At 36.9% G+C, this 22,536-nt stretch overlaps 1 protein-coding gene across 1 annotated transcript in view; it reads left to right on the forward strand.

The window, feature by feature from the left end:
* LOC126757040 (calbindin-32) overlaps positions 1-22,536 on the forward strand; it is a 242,897-nt gene that overhangs the window by 57,976 nt on the left and 162,385 nt on the right. Inside the window, exons 5-6 of the mRNA XM_050470627.1 lie at positions 13,115-13,201; positions 18,646-18,786. Of these exons, the coding sequence (XP_050326584.1) occupies positions 13,115-13,201; positions 18,646-18,786 (228 nt within the window). The remainder of the gene's footprint in view (positions 1-13,114; positions 13,202-18,645; positions 18,787-22,536) is intronic.

Below are 22,536 nucleotides of genomic sequence, written 5' to 3' on the forward strand. Positions count from 1 at the left end.
TAGATTTTGAATTTAAAATTTCACAGCCAATGTGAGTTAGAATTATTGTTTGACATGAGTGGAAAATAAATATTTGTGCGTCAACGCATCTTTCCACGTATTTCATAGTTGTTGCATTTTGGTTGTCGCCAAAGCCAAGTTTAAATTGTTGGTTAAATTGTATAATTATAGAGATAATTATACCCTTGGTCTTCTTCTTCAACACGTGGTGTGTGTTTTTGATAATATTTCATATAGATGTATTGAACCTGCGGAGTTAAAAAGTTCTCATAAGAAGCGGCTATTTTTTATCGTTTTGCTTTAGAAAAAACCTGAGTTGAATTCGCTTCTTGCTGAAAGTATTTATTTTATTTTGAGAAAATTGGATTTTTACTATTTTTAAATTAGACTTAGTTAAGTGTCGAACCACTGGATGATAGTCATGAACTTAAGCTAGACGGTTTGTGCACCAAATTTGCTTTCCTTATAATTTCTATATTTTTTACAGCAAGTTTTTATTTTTACGTCTCTCGGATAGAGTAAATAATTTATATAAATATTATATAATATTTTATAGTATATAATCTTCTACCACCTCAATCTATACCGACGGGTCCAAAATGGACTGTGGAGTAGACACGGGGGTATTCTCCGCTGATCTAGGCATATCTCTCTCTATACGTCTACCGAACTCGGCTAGCATCTTCCAAGCAGAAGTACTAGGCATAGAAAAAGCCTGCGAAGTTCTATTAGAAAACCACGGGAATATACATAAAGCAACTATATTTACGGACAGTCAGGCGGCCCTCCTGGCATTGTCTTCACCCATGACAAATTCCAGTACAGTTCACAACTGCAAGAGAGCACTAAGCTCAATAAAAGACAAGCTCCAGCTAAACTTGATCTGGGTTCCCGGCCACAGGAACATTTTCGGTAACGAAAAAGCAGACGAGTTGGCAAAGGCAGGAGCTTTCCTCAATGAATCCAAGGCGGAGCTAATACCAAGCCCGCTAGGATCGATAAAAGGAGAGATCAATAGACAATTTCAGCAAATTGCAAAAAACAGGTAGAAAAACATTACAAAATGCGTCATAACTAAACAATTATGGCCGACATATGACAGGAAAAGAACAAATGACTTATTAAATAGGTCAAGAAAAAGTATTTACAGAATAACAGCTACCACAACAGGGCACTGGCCATTTGGGGAACATGCGTCCAAAGTGGGATCAAGGAAACAATCTTCCACTTTCTCTGCGAATGCCCAGCTCTAGCACAGATCCGACACAAAACACTCGGAATCCACCAAGCACCAAACCTTGAATGGAATTCCACCAAAAGCATATCGGACATCAGTAGTTTCATCGAAACCTCAAAATGGTTTGAGAGAGAAGGTGAAACGTAATAGCAGATACAGGAGGTTCTACGAATAGTGTATCAAAGTGGCACATCAAGTGCTAATTGAGCCCGATAGGGCTGCACTCCTTCCTACCTACCTATATAATCCTCTTGTTACGAAAAATTTCAGAAGTTCCACAAAAAATAGTAAACGATATTGAAAGGGGTGAAGGGTTGTATTCGGGATTGCCTCAATTGCAGTCGAATAAGCAATTGTAGAGGTTTTAACCGGCTTGTTATTCGAACTTTGTAGGCTTAAGTCATCATGAATTATACGTTGTATTGACCGACTTCTAACTCCAAGTTGCGCCGATAAGTTGCGATTCGAAACTTTTGGATTTGCCGGACACGTATCTTCGCTACAATAAGATAATGATCCAAGCCGATGTCAGGTTCTCGGAGCGTACGCATGCCAAGGAAACTGGAAAACTGTAGGCATGTCTTCCATCTATCACAGCATGATCTATCTGGTTTCGAACTTTTCGAACCGGAGACGGCCAAGTAGCTTAGTAAATTTTCCTATGCTGGAATCTAGTACTACAGACAACAATTTTTCAGGCCCTGCGGAGTCAATCAACCTCAACCCATTTGGAGATGTTTCATCATGGAGGCTGAAAAATATCTTCTTTGTCAAGCACAGTTTATACATCGTGGCGGGGCAGCTCCCAAGGTGCGCTTCAGGCGCTCATAAAAAGCATCTTTAATCATATCGTCTTTCTATCCGTCGGGGCGTAGACGCAAATCAGTGTTACAAGTATGTTGAAAAATTTTGCTCTGATGCGGATTGTGGTATTTGACGACAGATTTTTTTTCTATAACGAATCCCAACGAATTTGCGCTTCTTTATATGGCCGCTGTAGTAAATGTCACAAGGACCTACTCGTTTTCAACCTTGTCGCGTCCATCGCATTTTTTAGACGACGATGATGTCAGCCTTCACTTTTTCGAGGACATCAACATCTGGGCATGGGCATCTTACTAATTTTGGACCGAACATTCCAAGTGCATGCCCTAAAATCATTGTCCTTACAACGTTTGCTGGGGTCGTCATTAAGAGTGAGATCTTTCTTCCCAGACTGTTGTTTCCTTTTCATTGTGAGAGGTTTCTACGCGGCGGGTTTGTGTTTTTGGAAGAATATATATACTGGAATGTTGCCTTCTCAACATATGACCACCAAATAAATTTTCTATTTCCCCGGTATAAAGACTAAACACTACTAAGACAGTAGCTAACAACTATTACCTTCAGCAGAAATTTTGATATTAGCAATCATAAAGTGCAAAGAGAGGATCAAATGTCTTATGGAGCCGCAGCGTCTAACTTTAAAGCGACCTTTTTGTACATTACTGTCAAACGTGTTTTTAAACTTTTTAATACATTTTTCTAGTGGAGAGAAATACAGCACAAAATGTAGAATTTCTGGTAGCTCGCTAGTTATTACTGCTTGCTTTGTGCTTCAACTGCCGTTACATTATTCATAAAGGACTAGCTACGCGTTCTGGTGATTCAATTTTATTACACGTTTTTCAAACTAAATAACTTACTACAAAATTGCAATTTACAACAAAGTAGCAGAGCAGTTGCCCTTAGCTGCATTTACTCACTGAAAAGAAAAACTAACAGTATTGTGTGTAACTTCAAGTTAACCCTGACCAGAGTGGCGGCATGCCTTGGCTTCGTTCTGTTTCCGTTAATTTATTTGCTTCAGTTTTCCCTTCAAAGTGGCCAATGATAGCAATTCCAAAATTTATACCCATGTACAACAAGTTGCATAAAGAAATATATAGTTAAGGTTACCTAAAGTATGAAGGAATTGAGATAAATATAGATTTTAGATATCAAAATAAATTTGGAAGAATCGAATGTTACTCGAGAAAGTAAAAGCAGTGATATTATATTTCTATAGATATTTGATTTGGTTAGTTTTAAAAAATGGCTAGTATGTATTAAGCCTACATAGATCTATATAATTGGTCCATTGAAGGCACACTAAAACTGGTAAAGAAGTAGGCACATAAGAAAAAATAGAGTAACCAATATGGAAACATGGTGAAACTCCCGATTCAAGTAAACAGAGTGAGTAGAGTTCACAACGTTAGGAATTTCTATCAACTGATTCACTGATTCACAACCCGCAAAACTAATATCCGTACATCTGTATAAACTGACGTTGAGCATTAACAAAAGCTCCGCCAGTATCAGGAAGGAGCTTCTCCAAGCCGTTCGATACCAAACGAGGACTCAAACGAGGCGACTACCAATCGCGCCATTAGTTCTGCTTTCTCTAGGTTGGACAAAGAAGCAAAGCAATTGAGTCTGGTAGTGAACGAGGGTAGGACGAAATATCTTCTGTCATCAAACAAACAGTCGTCGTACTCGCGACTTGGCTCCCACGTCACTGTTGACAGTCATAACTTCGAAGTCGTAGATAATTTCGTCTATCTTGGAACCAGCATTAACACAAACCAAAACGTCAGCCTCGAAATCCAATGCAGAATAACTCTTGCCAACAGGTGCTACTTCGGACTAAGTAGGCAATTGAGAAGTAAAGAGGACTTTACTCGACGAAACAAAAATCAAACTCCTGCTATATGGTGCAGAGGCATGTACGATGGCAACATCTGATGAGTCAGCGTTACGAGCTTTCGAGGGAAAGGTTTTGCGAAAGATTTATGGTCCTTTGCGCATTGTCAATGGTGAATACCGCAGTCAATGGAACGATGAGCTGTACGAGATATACTACGACATTGACATAGTTCAACGAATTAAAAGACAGCGGCTACGCCGGCTAGATCATGTTGTCCGAATGGACGAAAATATTCCCGCTCTGAGAGTGTTCGATGCAGTACTTGCCGGGAGAAGCAGAGGAAGAAGATGAAGACCTCCATTCGGTTAGAAAGATCGGGTAGAGAAGGACTTGGCTTCCCTTGGAATCTTCATTTGGCGAAAAGGAAGAACTCGGCTATAACCGCGTAAGTGCTATCTATGCCAATTAAAAAAGAAGATTCACAACAAAATCTATAAAGTCTTTGTCATAACCCATATTATGGACGAAGCCCTTGGAACTAAGATTGATTAGTAGAAGTTAAGAAAAAATCTGGTATACAATTTAGTATCTAAATAATTTTTAAACAAATAAACTAAAAAAATTCCAAACTGTCTTTAAATCAAGGCTATAAAAAATCTATCAAGTTTTAAATTTACTTCAGAACCGAAAATATTGTTTGATAAAACCAAAGAAATGCGCTTCCAACCGTACTAAGTTCTGCCTTGGTTACGGTTTTTGCGAAACTTCTTTTGACAGCCAATGTGTTGCATTTTAAAATTCCATCATGCGAAACTTTAGCGCTGTAAGCAGCTGTAAGTTGGCTGTCAGTCGGCGTTATTGTAACGCCTGGCGCTACTAAATGCTGAAAAATGCAAATTATTGTTTCTTTTTCCACCCTGCCAAGTGCATCTTCTTCTTGTGTAACAATTTTTTTGTTGAACTTTTGCAGCTCCTTCGTGTATTCGTTTCTCGCACCCTAAATACTTTTTTTCATTACCGCTGCCGCACTTTTCGCAACTTACTTCTTACTTCAACACCATGGCAATTCAACTCCCCGCTGTACGCTGAGTAACCTTTCGCTATTGTATGGCTGCATATCCTGTTTTGGCCTTGAATGGCTCACAATGCGTCAGCTCAGCTGCATGCTGGCATCCTTACGACTGACTTCTGTTTTCGCAGCCACTTTCTTAAGGGCAAATTCGCAAAGTTTGACAATATGTCGACGTATTTCCGCTAAATGCGCGGCTGCTATGACGTTGCGGTTTCCTCACCAAAGTTGCCGCTCAGATTTAAATGCATATGCAAATTTTTTATCACGCACATTTGGTTGCACACACATACTATGTAGTATATATAAAGACGGTTGAGTAGCAGAGGAAAGCAGTGATAGCTGCGAAATTTGCTTTTGACTACTCTTAAACGTTGGCGGAATTTTAATTTTCTTCCGCTGTCATAAGAAATTGAATTCCGTTTTGGAATGTGCGCTTATTGGACGCCTGTGGTAATCATTAACCACAGTTAATGCGGTGAATTTGTTATCAAAGTGGTAGCATAATCTGTTTTTTTTTGTTGGATTAAAAACTTAAGACTAAAGTGAGAAATAATAAAAAGTTTCATTTAGAATTGAATTTTTAATATTTAATTATTTGTTAGAAGAAATAATACAATTTTTGTGATTTCTTTTTAATTTCCTAGTACGAATAAGGTCGAGAACACATTCAAATGAGAATAGTTTGGTATCTAAAAACATATATAATGCAAATATATATTTTGACTGAACACACAGTAAAATAAATAGGAGCTGCTAACATAGTTTTTTTTTATAGTAGAAGGAAGCATCGAAAGCCGGAGTGCGGAACTTTAATCCGGTAAACCTAACCTACTTCCTTCTCATGTCTCTCCCATGGGAACACTGAACTAAGTATTACTTCATGGGAGAGAAAAATACATTTAAGTGTCATGACAACATTTGTATGTGTAGCTTCTAAAGCACCCCTTACCACTGAGTTTTTGGGTTATGTAGAAATCCAGGTACCCATGTTGTCTATCTATCCACGAATGTACATATGTATGTCTGGAATCAGTTAATGAAAACATAGAGGGCGTGTTTTTGGTTATCAAGAAGAAATAAAACGCATTTTACATAATTTTATGGCCGAGAATTTAGCTTTGTTATACAACTAAATGTTTGCATTATGTTTTATTTATGACTTTGGTCAAGTGACTGCTGCGAATGGCTCGAATAAATTCCAGCCCAGATGCCAAATTTTCGACCACTTTTTGCAGAAATTAGCAATTACGCGCTGGATATACTATTCCAAGGCGTCAATCGTCTCAGACTTATCTGCGTACACAAGAGAATTTACATAACCTCACAAATTAATCCAGCTGTGTGAAATCTGAGGATTTTGAATAACATGTCACAGGCCCCCGACGCGATATAATGCGCTCAACAAAAGTTTTCTTCAATAAATTGATTGTGTCTTGTTGGAACCAAAGGTCGTACACATTATCATCTTCCAATTCAGACACGAAAAAGTCATTAAACATGACTCTATAACGTTCCCTTATTGACTGTAACATTACGCAAAATCTTCCGTAAAGTCGGTAGGTACAGCTCCAATATTTGCGCGTGATTGCGAATGGACTTATACGGGTATCTTCGATACTGTGCTCCACAGCAACAATAGTGTCACTGTGCGTGTATGAGGATGCGTATTATTAACTAGGGTAAACGTGGTGCAAAAGTGATTCGTGGTTGTTCAATGGTGATGTTTAAAGATGAATTAAAAGGTATATCTCCTCTTATAACAAAGAAAGGGAAGAGCAGTAAGCCAATTTGAAACAAATATGGAAGAGCTCTTTATATTAGGTATACTTTTGCAATTTGCTAAAGGATTAAAGCAGGTTCAACCCATTTGTACCAATAGACATACTACTTGTCAGGTATATAGGATCTCTCTCTGAATTTCAATTTTATATCTTATACATTACGTGGCGGTGGTCCTACGTAGGTTGCTGTATATATTTCTGGCCTAATAATGTAAATAGGCATATTTATCAACGAAAATGTTTTTTTTTTTTTTTTTTTTTTGTTTCGGGTTACGCGTAGATTCATGATTCCTGTGACGATCTTATAAACGTCTTTTGAAGCACCGCAATCGTATTTTTTTAGCATTTCTTTACACCAATCCACACGAGCCTTTTTTTGAGCGATTGTCAAATTGTGCGGGATCCAACGAGAACAAACCTTTTTACGGCCAGGTGTTCATGCAATATCGAATGTATGCTGGTGGGAGAAATGCATAGGCATTCCTCTATCTGAAGATATTCTACATGACGGTCTTGCATTATCAGTTCACGTACGGCATCTATGTTTTCTGGCACAATGGCTGTTTTTGGACAATCTTCACGGAATTCGTCTTTGAGCGAGCGTCGGCCACGATTGAATTCGTTGTACCAGTTTTTCACAGTGCTATAGGATGGTGCTTTATAGCCATACAAAGATTTTAGTTCATCGATGCACTCTTGTCGTGATAATCCATGTCGAAAGTTGTGAAAAATGATCGCGAGTTAATTCCATTTTTTGGCCGAGATGAATTTTTTAATTCCTTGTAAATAAAACAATTCACGATTAAATGACAAAACGTTCTGAGTGATGTTATGCTAAAAAATGTCAAACTTTCCAATGGAAATGTCAGATTGCACCTGGCAACACTTAGTGCTGCCTTAGGCCAGAATATATATAGCAGCCCTCGTTTTACCACCATATACGAACTCGTACTGTTTTTTTTTTTTTTGCCAAGGAACACGCATACCAATTTTCATCAAGATATATCAATTTTTGTTCAACTCACAGCTAGCATGGACGGACGGACTAAACGAGAGACTGTCACCCCGATTTCAACTCGTCTCGTCATCCTGATTATTTATATATACATAACCCTTATCTATCACAATTAAGTTTAGGTGATATACGTATATGTACAACCGTTAGGTGAACAAAACTTTACACTTTACTCTTCTTTACGACTATATAGAAATACTGAGAACATAGTGAAGCTTAAAGTAACTATCCAATCTTTACTAAAGTAATATGTTTTTATTTAAGGCTCTTTTCAAGGTAAACAATAACTTAAACTTGGTTATGGAAGAGAATTTTATATTGCTATACAGCAGTGTAAAATTATATAATTATATAATGGTGCCTTAGTGTTAGTTAAGTGTAGGGTAACCGACTAATATTTTGGAATAAAAATGGTGGTTTATCAGAATATTTAATACTAGTAGATAACTCCATGTGCCATGCCAATTCAGAGAAGAGGATCTCATTTAGGTGATGAGATGTGAACATTGACTGTTTCGCTGAGCCAACTCCATGTGTAAGTTGTGCTGCATTTTATTTCCTGATATTGATTCCCCTCTGATCTCTGAACTGGATCCTCTCAAACTAAAAACCCAAACAGAATTCGTAAAAGTAATATTAAATCTAGTAAATTAGGAATAAGCAGAATACATTTTTCGATAAAATGTAGGTTTCTCAAAAAAAATCGAGTTTTGACCAACATTTTGGCCATAAATTGTTTTAAAAAAAATATTTGTCGGTGAGAAAAAATCTTCGATTAATTACTGAAAAATATATTTAAGAAGCTCGTGTTAATTGAAGATGTTAATAATTGAAGACTAATCTGTTGAGCCGTTTTCGAGTAATGTTGGTCACCGAGTTTGAAAACACCATTTTGAGAAATACGCGTTTAAAGTTTGGAATGAACTTCCAAGCACTCTGAAAGACCCTTTCAAATTTGCTTGTAACTTCGAAAATATATACCGGAATGGAACGGAATTTTCTGTGTGTATTCTTAAATATATGTACATTAAGAAAATAAAATTAGACAAGTCGATTTTTTGCAAATTCTAACTGTATGTAAACCCTTAACCGTAGCCGAGTGTTCTATTGCTTGGTTAGTGCTTACAACGCACTTTTTCCTTAGATAGAAGCCTGAAAACTTAAAATTGAAAGTTATGCTACAAAATTAATTCTTTTATTTCTATCTCAAAGTGATTTATGCGAATGCCAACAAGTGCACTAATTAAAATTTTGGCTTCACACACATGCATACTGTTATATAATGAAAATTCCACAATTATATTCAACTGCACAAGTCACAAGCATACAAACATAACCATGTGTTATATAATTCCACGAATTTTAACTTTCCGTTAACTCGGTTTTACCTTCGAGCAATTAAACAGAAGCTACAAAGCGACAACTGTTTCACGCCTCAAAATATGCAAGCCAAAAGGTGTGTGTTTTAAATTCTAGCTGCATGAGTTAAAGTGATGACAGTCAAAGGTTTCAAAATTTATGTGCTTTTTACAGCAACAGATTACCAGTTGTTTGAGTGTACACCTATACTCGTATACAGCTGCGGTTAGTACCTATAGCTGGAATGATTTTCTATTGAAGTTATGAAATTTACGATGATGTTATTGTAGTTGCTATAGGCTTCGCTAATTGAAATTAATTTGGCATTGCGTTGCCACATATATGCAATTTCAATTAACTGTAATTTCCTCGTAGACGGTTGGTATATTTGATTCAAAGTACGAAGAGTTCGAAAAACCAATTTCCGCTTGATTAACTCCGCACAAAAGTTTGCATCTAAATATAATTGCAAGAAATGCCGTTTTCTCAAATGTGCAAATGCCGGAGGAGACATAGCATTTATTTGTGGGATTTTGGTCGCATTTTATTTAATTATCTTTGATTTTATGCTTTAACAGGGTGATAGGTCAGGTACTTAAAAATTTTTCAATTTTAAGAAGAAGAATGAAGCTGCTGATTATGCGGAGTAATTGATGATTACTTTAGACTTTGTAAAGGGTGATGAATTTCGAAGTTTCCTACCTTTTTAAATACAGAAACTTCAAATTTAAAAGAGAATGTTTATTTTCATTCGAAAGAATATTCTTTAGCATTAATTTTTTGATGATTATCTCTTTCAAATGTTGGCCGCGATTGCGTCTCAGATGGTTCATCCGTTGAGTTCAATTTTCCATCATTCATTCGAGCATTTCGACTGGTAGATGGCGAATGACAAGCATAATGTTTTGCTCCAAGGCCTGAATCGAAGCGGGATAGTCCGCATAGACTGTAGACTTTACATATCTTAGAGGAAAAATTCTAACGGTGTGATATCCCATGATCTTGGTGTCCAACCGATCGGCCTAAAACGTGGTATCATCTGCTCACCGAAGTTTTTTCTCAATAAATCCATAGATTGATACGATGTGGGAATTGGCGCCGTCTTGTTGAAACCAAATGTCACAGAGAATACGGGGTTTAATTTGAGGCATAGTCGGTTGCCATGACTCGATAACGGTCGCCATTGACGAGTTACGAACTCACCTACAAAATTTTTTAAGAAATATGGACCGACGATTCCACCGGTCCACAAACCACACCAAACCCTGTTTTTTCTGGATAAAATGGCAGCTCTTAAATCTCTTCAGGTTCGTCCTAATAACGGCAATTTTGCTTGTCTACATACCCATTGAACCAGAAACGGGTCTAATCGCTGAACAAAATTTGACTCGGAAAAGTCGGAGATTCTTGGAAGCCCATAGAGCGAAGCGATGTCGCTTGAGGAGATCGAATGGCTTCAGGTCTTGTACAAGCTGTATTTTGTACGCTCTCAACTTAAGATACTGACATAAAATGTGCCAAGTCGTTCCATACGTAAGTCGAGTTACTGCGACTCTTCACCGTTTTCGTGTACACTTTCAGCTATGGCTGCTATACAGGGTCCAGCACTCGAAGTGTTACCAACTTCAGGCCGTTCGCGCAGCTGTCGCACTGGAATTAGCTGTTTATAAATTTGCTGAATGACAGTTCGGAGTATTGTTCACAAGTGTACAAAAGCGTTTTGCCAAAAGTGAACAGCGATGGAATTCAAACGTAATATTGTGATTGCTTTATATTTAGCTGGAAAATCACAGCCAGCAATTGTTCGTGAGCTCAAACACCTTAATGTAAGTACAAGTTCGCAAAACGCCATGGAGGTGGTCATCAAAAGACTGCAACGTCACGTGAGATGGTTCGGAAAGTGAAGAAGCGACTTGAGCGAAATCCACGACAAAGTGCCAATCAAATGGCTAAAGAACTGATAATATCCGACGCATATTGAAAAATGGGCTCAAGGTCAAGCCTTACAAGTTCCAAGTAAGACTTGAGAGAGCGAAGTTGCTTCGCTTGGCCGAAAGCGGACAAATTCCGAACATTGTGTTTTCTGACGCAAAAATTTTTCCAATTGAGCAATTCGTAAACTCTCAAAACAATAGGGTTTACTTGACCGACCGTTCATACGAGAATCTAAGTCATCGGTTGGCCACCAGGAAGCAGCACCCGCCACAAATAATGGTTTGGGCCGCTGTCACCGCAGATGGGCGCTCTCCAATTGTTTTCATCGAGCCTGGCGTCAAAGTAAATGCGACATATTATCGGGAAAGTATTCTGGAGGCTGCCTTGAAGCCGTGGGCAAACAAACATTTCGGTCGCAAACCATGGACGTTTCAACAAGACTCAGCACCGACTCACAAAGCGTGAGTGAACCAAGAATGGCTGAAAAACAACGTTCCGAACTTCATTGGGACCACACAATGGCTCTCGAATTCACCAGATGCGAATCCAATGGATTATTCTCTCTATGCCATTTTGGAAAGCAAGGTCCGAAGAAAAAAATACGCCAGTCTCGAGATGCTGAAGAAAGCCATTGTCCGTGAGTGGGCCAAAATACCGGCAAGTCACATTCGGGCAGCTCAAGTATCAAGCCATAGTTAAGGCAAAAGGTGGTCATATCGAGCAAAAGTGAATTGGTCCTGAATTTATGATTATTTTCACACTTTTTGTACTTTAAAATAAATCAAAATAATTTTCCAAACGAATTTATGGCTTTTTTAATTTGTTACACTTCGAGGACCCTGTATTTTCTTCACTGCGTGCTGGACATGGTATATTCGGTCGAATATTATCCAATAATGATTGCTGAGTCTCAAGATGGATGATGGGGTTGCGAGTAGTGCGCTCAGTAGATTATGTTGACCATTAGTTGAGGAAATCGCGAAACACATTCTTTAAAGAACGTCAGTTTATTCAGCAAACTGCTTCGATACAATTATGTATTAATTAAGTAAGAATTTTCCCCCATTTCACATGCAAAATATTTGTATTGTTTTTACTTCAGAAGTTCTCAGACAAGCATTATCAAAAAATATTTTATATATTAGGGCAGAATTCTTGCGTTTTTTTGAGACCTTTAAAGTCTTATCACTAGAGTCATATAGATAGACATACGGACATGACTAGATCGGCTCAATCGTCAATGATCGCTGATCATTTATATATATTTTATGGGGTCTCCGACTATTGTTATAACATTTTTCGTTCTAGTAGTTAAGAGAGAAAATTGTTACTGTTATGAAGAAATTATTTAAAATTAGCCATTATTGAAACAAAAAAATAATAAAGAAATGCATATATCTTTTGAATTTTTTAATAAATATTTAAATTTGAGAGACTACATAAATTATCGTATTTCTCATTCGTACCAGTTAAAGTATGTAAATTGTATAAATTATACTAAAAAGCGCTTACTATGAAGTTTTTGGCGCTTTTTGTCACGCTAAAGCACCTTCGATTGCACATTGAACGTTCAATTTTAATGTCCTCCAATATTTTCGTAAATATCTGAGAGGCTCATATTGAATTACACGAGTATGCATGAAAAACTGCAGCCGATGACAATTTTCTCTCTGCAATTTTGCCGCCAACAAATTGCAGTGCTGACTGCGAATTCAATTTGATTACGAATTCGGTTGCGCTTGAGTAGAATTTCTTGGATTTTTCTGCAACATTACTTTTTCATTACGCGCAAGTTAAGTGAAGTGGTGATGTAGAGAAATCAAGAGGAAATATTAAAGAGCAGGAAAAGCTGATATAATGAAAGAGGCAAGAATTAATCAAAGGAAATCTTCAAAAAAGTATTAAAGAATGAAGAATGAAGAAAGAAGTCGGTGAAGTAAGCCTGAGCTAACATTTGTTTTTTTTTACTTATTGGCTGCATTTACGCTCTACGTTTACTGCTCAACACTATACTAATATATGTGTATATATTTTTTTCTCTTTGCAGCTTGCTCAACTTTTACCAATGGAGGAGAATTTCCTTTTGCTCTTCCGTTTCGACAATCCACTGGAATCCAGTGTTGAATTTATGAAGGTAAGTCGCTCAAAGCAATTAACACTCATTCGAAAATATTTGTAAAATACACAGAATGGAAATCAAAGTAAAAGCAACATGTAGAAAAAAGTTTGTGATAATGTATAGATGTAGGTATATATCATGCAAGCAAGCCCCACCACATTGATTGAATCTTCTCTACTGCCAACTTTTCCGCCCACACACTTTCATCATCAACACTGTGCAACCATATGAGTTCCCTAAAGTTTATTTTGTGCTCTACAAACGTTCATGTATATGTAACCCTTTGCTGCTTTAAATTACTTTCTTACTTTGCACTTTTGTATGTAGTTTTTATTTTCTCATTCTCCTATTCCCTTAGCGCCAAAGGGGTTTGCGTTACTCATACGCCTTGTTGCACCCACTGAAATCAATTTGTGGCCGCAAGTTGTTAACTTTACATAAGCGCATAGGAAATGTTTGCTTTAGTCATTAGTTGTAAGAGATTAATTCTGTAAGTAGACAAGTTTGCCAATGCAAGCTAATGCCATGGTAGCTTTTCAGTAAAATAAAAGCTTTGTGAAAAAGTTCGCATACCTTGCTTTTGCCAAATTAATGTTTCCAATGCGGTAACTTTATTGAAAGTAACGGTAGGAGTGTTTTTGAATGTATTTTAGTGTATTTGAACTTGCTATGTATGAGTTTGAGTTGGCTTATAAGGTCTGGCAAATATATCGAGAATACCATTTGGAAACAATTGGCATTTTGAGTTCTATCGGTACCAAATGGATCTCTCGATGGATTTGCCAGACTTTAAAGCCAACTTCACCTTTTATTCTAAAACTCCAGTTATTAGCAAATCGTTGATGGAAACCCTAATTAAACTCTCTAAGTAAAGTTCAGCGAGATGATAGTGTTGAAGTATGGGCTAGAAAGCGTTATTTCAACTCTTTATGAAAAATGTTTCATGAGCGTTTTTGTGCGAAAATGAAATATTAGTTTTGAATAGGAATGTAAAAAAAAAGTTCAAAATATTTAACATTGCTTTCTACATATTTTGACCACCTTTCTGGCAATTTGTGGATACCATGCTAATAGAAATGTTCGTCTTTTGAAGCAAACCAATCAGACAGGCAATTTCAACTTTTGCGTTGGATTCGAAGTGCTACTGAGCCAATGCGTATCCCATCGATGAAAACAAATAACAAATAATAATCGGATGGTTCCAAGTCTGGTGAGTATGGCGGGTGGGGTAGCAGCTCCCAGCCAAGTACTTTGATTGTAACCTGAACCAATCTTGCTTTGTGTGCAAGTGCATCGTCGTGTACTTTGCCTTATCTTCTGGCTCATTCTGGTCGTTTTTTGATCAATTCATGATTCAAATTGGTTACCTGCTGTCTGTAGCGTTTAGTATTAACAGTTTCACTAAGTTTTAGAAGCTCATGATATACCACACGCATCTGATCCCACCAAACACAGAGCATTGCCTTCTCACCGAGTCTGTTTTTGCAGTCGATGTTGACGGTTGTCCCAGATTAAACCATGATTTTCACCGTTCATGATTCTTAAAATAGATCCATTTTTCATCGACAGAGCTCTGATGAACATTTTTCTGCCTTTATACCATAAGTTTGCTACAAAAATTGTTATCAACCGATAACATATCATTGAGAATCGCTAATATCAACAAGACAAGTAGATCAATGTCATTCAGAACAGTCTCTCTCAAAAACTTTTTAAGAATAGTTAGTAACTAAGACCTTAATAGTATGGCCCAGCCATATTCTAAAACTGTTTTTTCAGTTTTAATTTAGCACTACCTTTTGAGTTGGACCAAAATTATTTCAAGGTATATCTGAAGGTATTTAATAACCGGAAGTTATTAATTTAAAGATCTGTAATACATATATCGGGTGATTTTTTAAGAGCTTGATAATTTTTTTTAAAAAAAAAAACGCATAAAATTTGCAAAATCTCATCGGTTCTTTATTTGAAACGTTAGATTGGTTCATGACATTTACTTTTTGAAGATAATTTCTTTTAAATGTTGACCGCGGCTGCGTCTTAGGTGGTCCATTCGGAAAGTCCAATTTTGGGCAACTTTTTATACGAGTGATTTCGGCCGGAATAGCCCGAATTTCTTCGGAAATGTTGTCTTCCAAAGCAAAAGAATAGTTGCTGGCTTATTTCTGTAGACTTTAGACTTGACGTAGCCCCACAAAAAATAGTCTAAAGGCGTTAAATCGCATGATCTTGGTGGCCAACTTACGGGTCCATTTCTTGAGATGAATTGTTTTCCGAAGTTTTCCCTCAAAATGGCCATAGAATCGCGAGCTGTGTGGCATGTAGCGCCATCTTGTTGAAACCACATGAGTCAACATTTAAATGAAATTATCTTCAAAAAGTAAATGTCATGAACCAATCTAACGTTTCAAATAAAGAACCGATGAGATTTTGCAAATTTTATGCGTTTTTTTAAAAAAAAAAATGTTATCATATATAAGTTTACCCTTCGACAAAATATATACTAAAATAGCGAAGATCGCTTTAATCATCTTGATTCAGTTTGAATGTCAGTTCTGCATGTTGTCTAGTTATCCACGTATGGATGTCAGGTATAAGTCTGTGGGTCCACTGTCCTTGAATTGAGGTTTGCTACCGTTGCTGCCTCTCCTTTCTCTCCTCTCTCTTTTTGATCTCTGGAATCGGCGCTGATAGCGTGAATTCGTCTTCCTGGATGTCTTTGGGCTGCATACTAGCTAGTACTTCAACTGCTTCGCTGGAGATAGTTCGGAAAGCATTTGTTACTCTTATTGCTGAGAGTTCATGCACCGCATTTATTGGTCAGGCAAACGCTTTTATGTCTAGTGCCTGTATTCATACTGAAGCAGTACATATATATAGTATTACTGAGCTCATCGATTTTGCGATTAGAAGTCGACGGCTGGAGGGCACACAGCCTTGATAAGGCATTGCAAATCTTATTTGTTTTATTTGATGTGTATGCCAAGTGTTCTTTGACTTCAGTTCGGAGTCCAATATTACCTATAAATACTTCAACTGCGGCTGTGAAGTAATCGCATACTCTCCTATAGTGAGAGTTATTTTTTCCTCCATTTTCCTGGCGCTTATGATCAAGGCCTCTGTTTTGTGCTCATCCTGTTCCAAACTTATGGAAGAATACCATTGGCACTGATCATTTATGCAATCATTAGATTTATTTTGGAGGTCATCAAGGTCGTCCGCGTATGCGATTAGCTTAACGATTTTGTTATTTAGTTATTCTTAGCACCCCATCATACACGATATTCCATAAAAGAGGGCCTAATACTAAACCTTGTGGTACTCCACTTGAAATAGGGCTTGGTGCCTTCGTTGGTATCGTAGATCAGTTTTCCATTTTAAAAATAACTCGTAACAATACTTTTGCCACTTACTACCATTTTGCAATATCGAAAGCTTTTTTTATGCATCGATAGTAGGCTTCTATTTATTGATAACCCTCAGCTTCCTGGATTGCAAACTCCAAGCGGTTTCTTTTTATACTTTTGTACACGATCTAGCGATTTTTTTTTGGTTTTGGAATTAACACCAGGCGCTGAACTTTACAAAGGCCTGGGAACACCTCTTTCTTTCATACATGCGTTGTACATTTTAGAGAAAAGAGTGGGCTTTAAAATTATAGCTACCTTTAGAGTTTTGTTTGGTATGTCATCGATTCCAGGCGCTTTGTTGTTTTTGATTTTTTTAGTTATAACCAATAGTTATTTTTCTGTAGCTAGCGGGGGTGAATCAGCAGCTACGTTTCGTCGTTTATTGGGGTTGTAGCTACTTATTTTGAAATTTCGACATGCAGATTACATAAACAGTTCCACAGGCGTCTATATTCGCTTCTTCACAGCTCTTTTCAGAGCAGATTAGATTATGGTTTGTTCTATTCGCTATGCAGATAATTCTATGACATTTATGATTTGAGCAAAAGGTCGGCCAAATGGCTACCACGGCTTCGTTTGTATATCTCAGTTTACGTAAATTTTCTATGACCCAGTGCCGCATTTCTGCTGAAATGTCGGCAATTGTACGCTGAATGTTGTCCTCGAGTTGCTGGTTGACTGGCGTTAACCTTTGATTTAACACACCCATAGAGAAAATAGTCTGCAGGCGTTAAATTACATGACCTTGGCGGCCATTTGACTGGACCATTTCTCAAAATCAACAAATCACCAAACTTTGCATGCAGCGTGTTCATGACGTGAAGACACAACGCACCGTCTTGTTGGAAATAAGGATCGTTTAAATCAATTTCATCAAATTCTGGGTAAAAAAGTTGGTCAGCTTCGTCTTATAATGCTCACTAGTAATGCTAATGGCATTTCCTCCGTTATTATGAAAGAAACAGTAAATTTTTGAGAATGCAATTGCGTTTTCTGTGCCACATGAAGATTTTGATTGACAATTTGGTTTTCGATGAAGCCATTAAGCCAGAAATAGGCCTCAACAGAGAAGACGACTTTTTGCGTGAAGAGTTCTTTCAGCAGTCAACGGAAAATCAAGCTTTTGTGCCAAAGTGAAACGTGTCATGCTGAAATGACAAACCTTACGACAAAATTTTACATACGCATCCTTATTGGTAGACGCTATAGTTGAAATAAATTATTTATAGCAATACCCTAAATTATATACCATCACTTCTTGCTGATTACACATTTCGCGCATACGGAATAAAAATATTTGTTATTTATAAATATTTCACTTTTAGAATGTCAATCAATTAATTCCACGCCATCGACATTGATAAAAAAATATAATTTGACTTGACATTGATTCAAATAAATTGCGTTAATTAGGGGAAACGACAAGCAACTAACTGACCAAATAAAATATTCGCACAAAGGAGGCATGACAGCAAATAGGCTGTCTGAAATATTGTGGGCAGACGACGAGCAATTTTTCGTGCAACGCTTGCGAAATTAATGCATATCAAATTGTGCGGAAAGAAATTGCGTAAATAATGAATATGTCGGAGGTGAGACTTTTTTTGAAGCAGGACGCTGTGAAAGCAACAGCAGAAGAAACCAAATATACTGAGTGGTAGATAGAATGAAGAATGATATTGAAAAGACAAGCGCAGAGCAGAAACAAAAACCTTAAACAATTTTCCCACAAAAAACTTTATATCACTTTTCCGCCGAACTTTGACGCCTTCAAACTTGTTTGCTTTAAAATTATATCAAAATTGAGGGCACTCTTCTGCGGTATTTGTAACCTTCTCGTATTTGTCTACTTCTTATCTTTTAAGCCCATTCATTTGCCTCAACATTTTTCATTGCATATCCACAATGTCTCTTTACCGCCAACACTAAGCTTATGCTTTGCTATTAATTTTCAGCATTGTTGTTATTGCTTAGGTTGTTATGTAATTTGTTTTGCTTATCACTTACTTTTTGCTTATTATTTCCTTGTCTTTTTTGTGTGTTTTGCAGATTTGGCGCGAATACGACACTGATAATTCCGGCTACATCGAAGCTGATGAGCTGAAAAACTTTTTACGCGATTTGCTCAAGGAAGCCAAGAAAATTAATGATGTCTCCGAGGATAAATTAATTGAATACACCGATACGATGGTGAGTTTTTGTAAAAATTATTATACAATATTAATGGTGATGAAACGATAACGAGCGGAGATGTAGATACATGCTAAGTGTATCATGAAAAATTATTGATGAATTTGCATTGTGTCAGTTGCGCGGTGAATTGTTTGTTTAATTTTTAATAGGTTTAAGAAAGTCGTTTTGAGTTACATTCTTTATAACTTGCAATGAACAAACTTATAAATTTGGGAGTAGATTTTGAAGAACGAAAAGTTTTATGGTATGAAATAAATTAGGTATTCGCCTATATTAACACCAAGCTCTACATACTATACAGGTATATTGAATTGTACACATTGAACCAATTATTAACGGTGTTAGTGTCACCTTTGATGTACAATATAAAATTCAACTACATTTTAAGCACTGAGTTTAAGGGGTAACATGGGTTCCCTCGGGTGAAAAATAGCCTTTTTCAACAATTTTTTTTCTCATATAAATATGAAATTCTTTATTTTTACAAACATACACTATTAACAAAGAAATGCTGAAATTTTTGGGAAAAAATATTTAAGCTTGGCTATTGAGGTGACCCTCAGAAAAAGTACGCAGGATAACTCCTTACAGGATCATCTAAAGAGAAAAAATTTAAGTGTTTTAGTTAAAACCTTAACTTAGAACTTGGACGGAGAAAAAAAAATTGAAAATTGGAAATTTTTCAGACATTTTTACAAAAAAATTAAAACTTCATGAACATTTCGTGACATTTGTTTTTTAAATACTTGTTATCGAGAAAACAATCCTTCGTCTAAGCCTTTAAGAATTGTATCTCAAAGACCTGTGTTAAATTTAATGAAGATCGGTTAAGTAGTTCTCAAGAAATCTTGCCAACCGACTTCAAAAACATGATTTCGAAAAAAATGCGTTTAAAGACGTCGCACTTAGCCTAGCTTGCCTCGAGCGCACAAGTTTTTAAGGCTGTATTTCTGAAACTATTACTCGGATCAACTTGAAAATTTAGAACAATATTCTAGAAGTGTTGTAAAATTTAATAAGACAATAATATCGATCGAACCGATTTTTGAAACCCGTAAACCCCTTAAATTAACCTTTATAAACTTTTTTATTGAATTAAACTACACTTTAAACACTGAGTTTAAGGAAATATTTTAAATCCGTATAATGTTTGGTACACTTCTAGATCCTGTATGATATTCCGTACACTCAATAAGACCACTTCTTGCTCTGGAATTTTGAAAAACTTTACTCATCCAACAGCAACTTCTTAAAAGCAAAATATAGTCAAAGGCAATCGTACCAACCTCGGTTAAGTTAGACACTCCTTGACTAGCTTTGAATGCACTGTTACTGAGCTCTGCGCAAGTGTTGCCGCTCTAAGACTTCTGCCTAAAAACACTACAGTGGTCCGGTAGCCTTAAGCTAAGATTGACGGAAAGTTTTCTACAAAAAACTCCTCCTTCAAACTTCCCTCCTAACTAAGAACCATCAGTGAAAAGCTCATTGGGCCTCTTCTCCAGCGACATCTTCCTATTTAGAGGAGAGAAAAAAGGCTCATCGACTTGCTTCTGCTATTCAATAAGCCAAGTGAATGCAATTAAAGAGGAGAGAATTTAGATTTGTTCATGTTCGGATCCTTTCATATATTCAGCTTCCCTGAGTCTTTCAGCACTTCTTGCAGCAATAGACCCACCGGCAATGTCCACAGTGCTTTTGTTGATGTAGTCCATAGTACACCGTATATGTCGATGAGACCCTCTCTTTCGACGCACTCAAGCCAGACAAACTCACCATAAAACCTAATTGCCTTGACTACGGTTTCTTAGAGCTAAAACACTACCTTGGGTGAGAGTTCCCATCTTTTTCCTATGGCTTCTCTACGGTAATATTATGGTAAATGCATACGCTTATTGCAATAATAATATATATAGTACGAGTATATGTAAGCTCTGTGTATTTTTCATTTAATGATTTAATACTTCATATATTCAACGTATTATCTACCAACTTCAGCCAGTAAGCTATTTTATCAATATCAATATTTAAAGTTCACTTTAAGCGCGATTTTAAAATAAATCTTTAAATCTTTTTTAAATGATAGCCAACTTTAACATTTCCCTTCTCTCTGACAATTTTCACAAGTTTATAATTTGTGGTTTTAAAATTCGTTGAAATTTGGTGAAATACTTATTGAAATGAACTTTTAATTAAAATGAGCATTATGTATATATTAAACACTGTGCGTGTAATATGTGTGTGTGTAGTTACGTTCGTAAATTTATGCCAACGCTGGACGTGCCAAAGCCACAATCAGTAGCTGCCTTTTGGCATGCCAATTGCATTAATTCGATCAGAACTCGCTTTAAATACCATAAATTACACGAGTGAACAGACCAGTAAACACATACTTACATAATAAGTAATTGCAAATATTTATACTCATTGGATATATAGAGCTTTATTTACAAATAAAATTGTTGTAAATCTGTCATTTGTTTGGAGATCTTTGATTGATAATAAATATATCGGCCGTTTCTATATATAATTTCAGTGTGGAAATTAAAATTTATAAAATTCGAGTATACAAAAAAATATATCTACTTATATACATATCGTATGTGACTATAACATTTTTTCCGAAATTTTGGATTTATCCACATCCACATAGAAGGGAACCTCACAGATTATCGTGGGATAAGCCTCCTTGCATATAAGGTCCTATTGGAAGTGCTGTGTGAAAGACTGCAGTCCACCGTTAACAAACTGATTGGACCTTATCAGAGTGGCTTTAGATCTCGAAAATCTACAATTGATTACCACGCGCCAAATCAGGAAAAAGACCCGTGAAAAGAAAATCGACACACACCACCTCTTCGTCGAAAAGGAGCTGCCTCTATGCCACTATGTCTGAATTCGGCATCCTCGTAAATTGACGTTAAGTAACACCTCTCCGAGCCGATTGATACCAACGATAATTTTAGATAGGGATACTTCCTATCATGTGACTTCTTCAATGCATCACTGAAGAAAATGATACAAGCTGCCGAGCTAAATAGAGAAGAAATAATATTATATAATAATGTATTGTTGATGTACGCCGATGATATTAATGTCATTGGGCTCAACAATCGCGTCATTAGTTATGCTTTCTCCAGACTGTATAAGGAAGTGAAGCGTATGGATCTAGTTGTGAACTCTGTTCCCAACCAGTCATCGAATTCCCAAGAGTAATGTTGACAGTCAGTACTTTGAAGTCATACATAGATAATTTAATCTATCTTGGAACCTACAATGGAAGATTGAAACCCATGCAGGATCACTCTTGATAACAGCTGCTACTTTGGACTGAGTTTTCTTACGCGGTTATACAAGTAGCAGGGCTTACAACAGCGCCGGTCGTTCTTCCTTTTCGCTGTTTGGTGCCAATTGGAGATTCTAAGTGTATCCAGAAAAAGGACCGTCATTTCCAACGGAGAAGAAGTTTTCGTCTTCCTCTGCTTCCCCCGGTGTGTACTGCGACGAGTTCTCTATGAGTTGGCGTGTTTTCATCCATTCGAACAAAATTACCTAGCCAGCGAAACCGCTGTTTCTTAATTCGCTGAACTATGTCAGTGTCGTCTTATATCTCGTACAGCTCATTGTTCCATTGAATGCGATATTCGCTGTTGCCAATGCGCAAAGAACCATAAATCTGCAAGATGTTTCTCTCGAAAGATGGATAAGAATACTTTAGCTTTCATACTTTTCAATTAAGGGGGTATTCTA

The sequence above is a fragment of the Bactrocera neohumeralis genome, chromosome 4, assembly GCF_024586455.1.
Source record: "Bactrocera neohumeralis isolate Rockhampton chromosome 4, APGP_CSIRO_Bneo_wtdbg2-racon-allhic-juicebox.fasta_v2, whole genome shotgun sequence".
Classification (NCBI taxonomy): Eukaryota; Metazoa; Arthropoda; class Insecta; order Diptera; family Tephritidae; genus Bactrocera; species Bactrocera neohumeralis.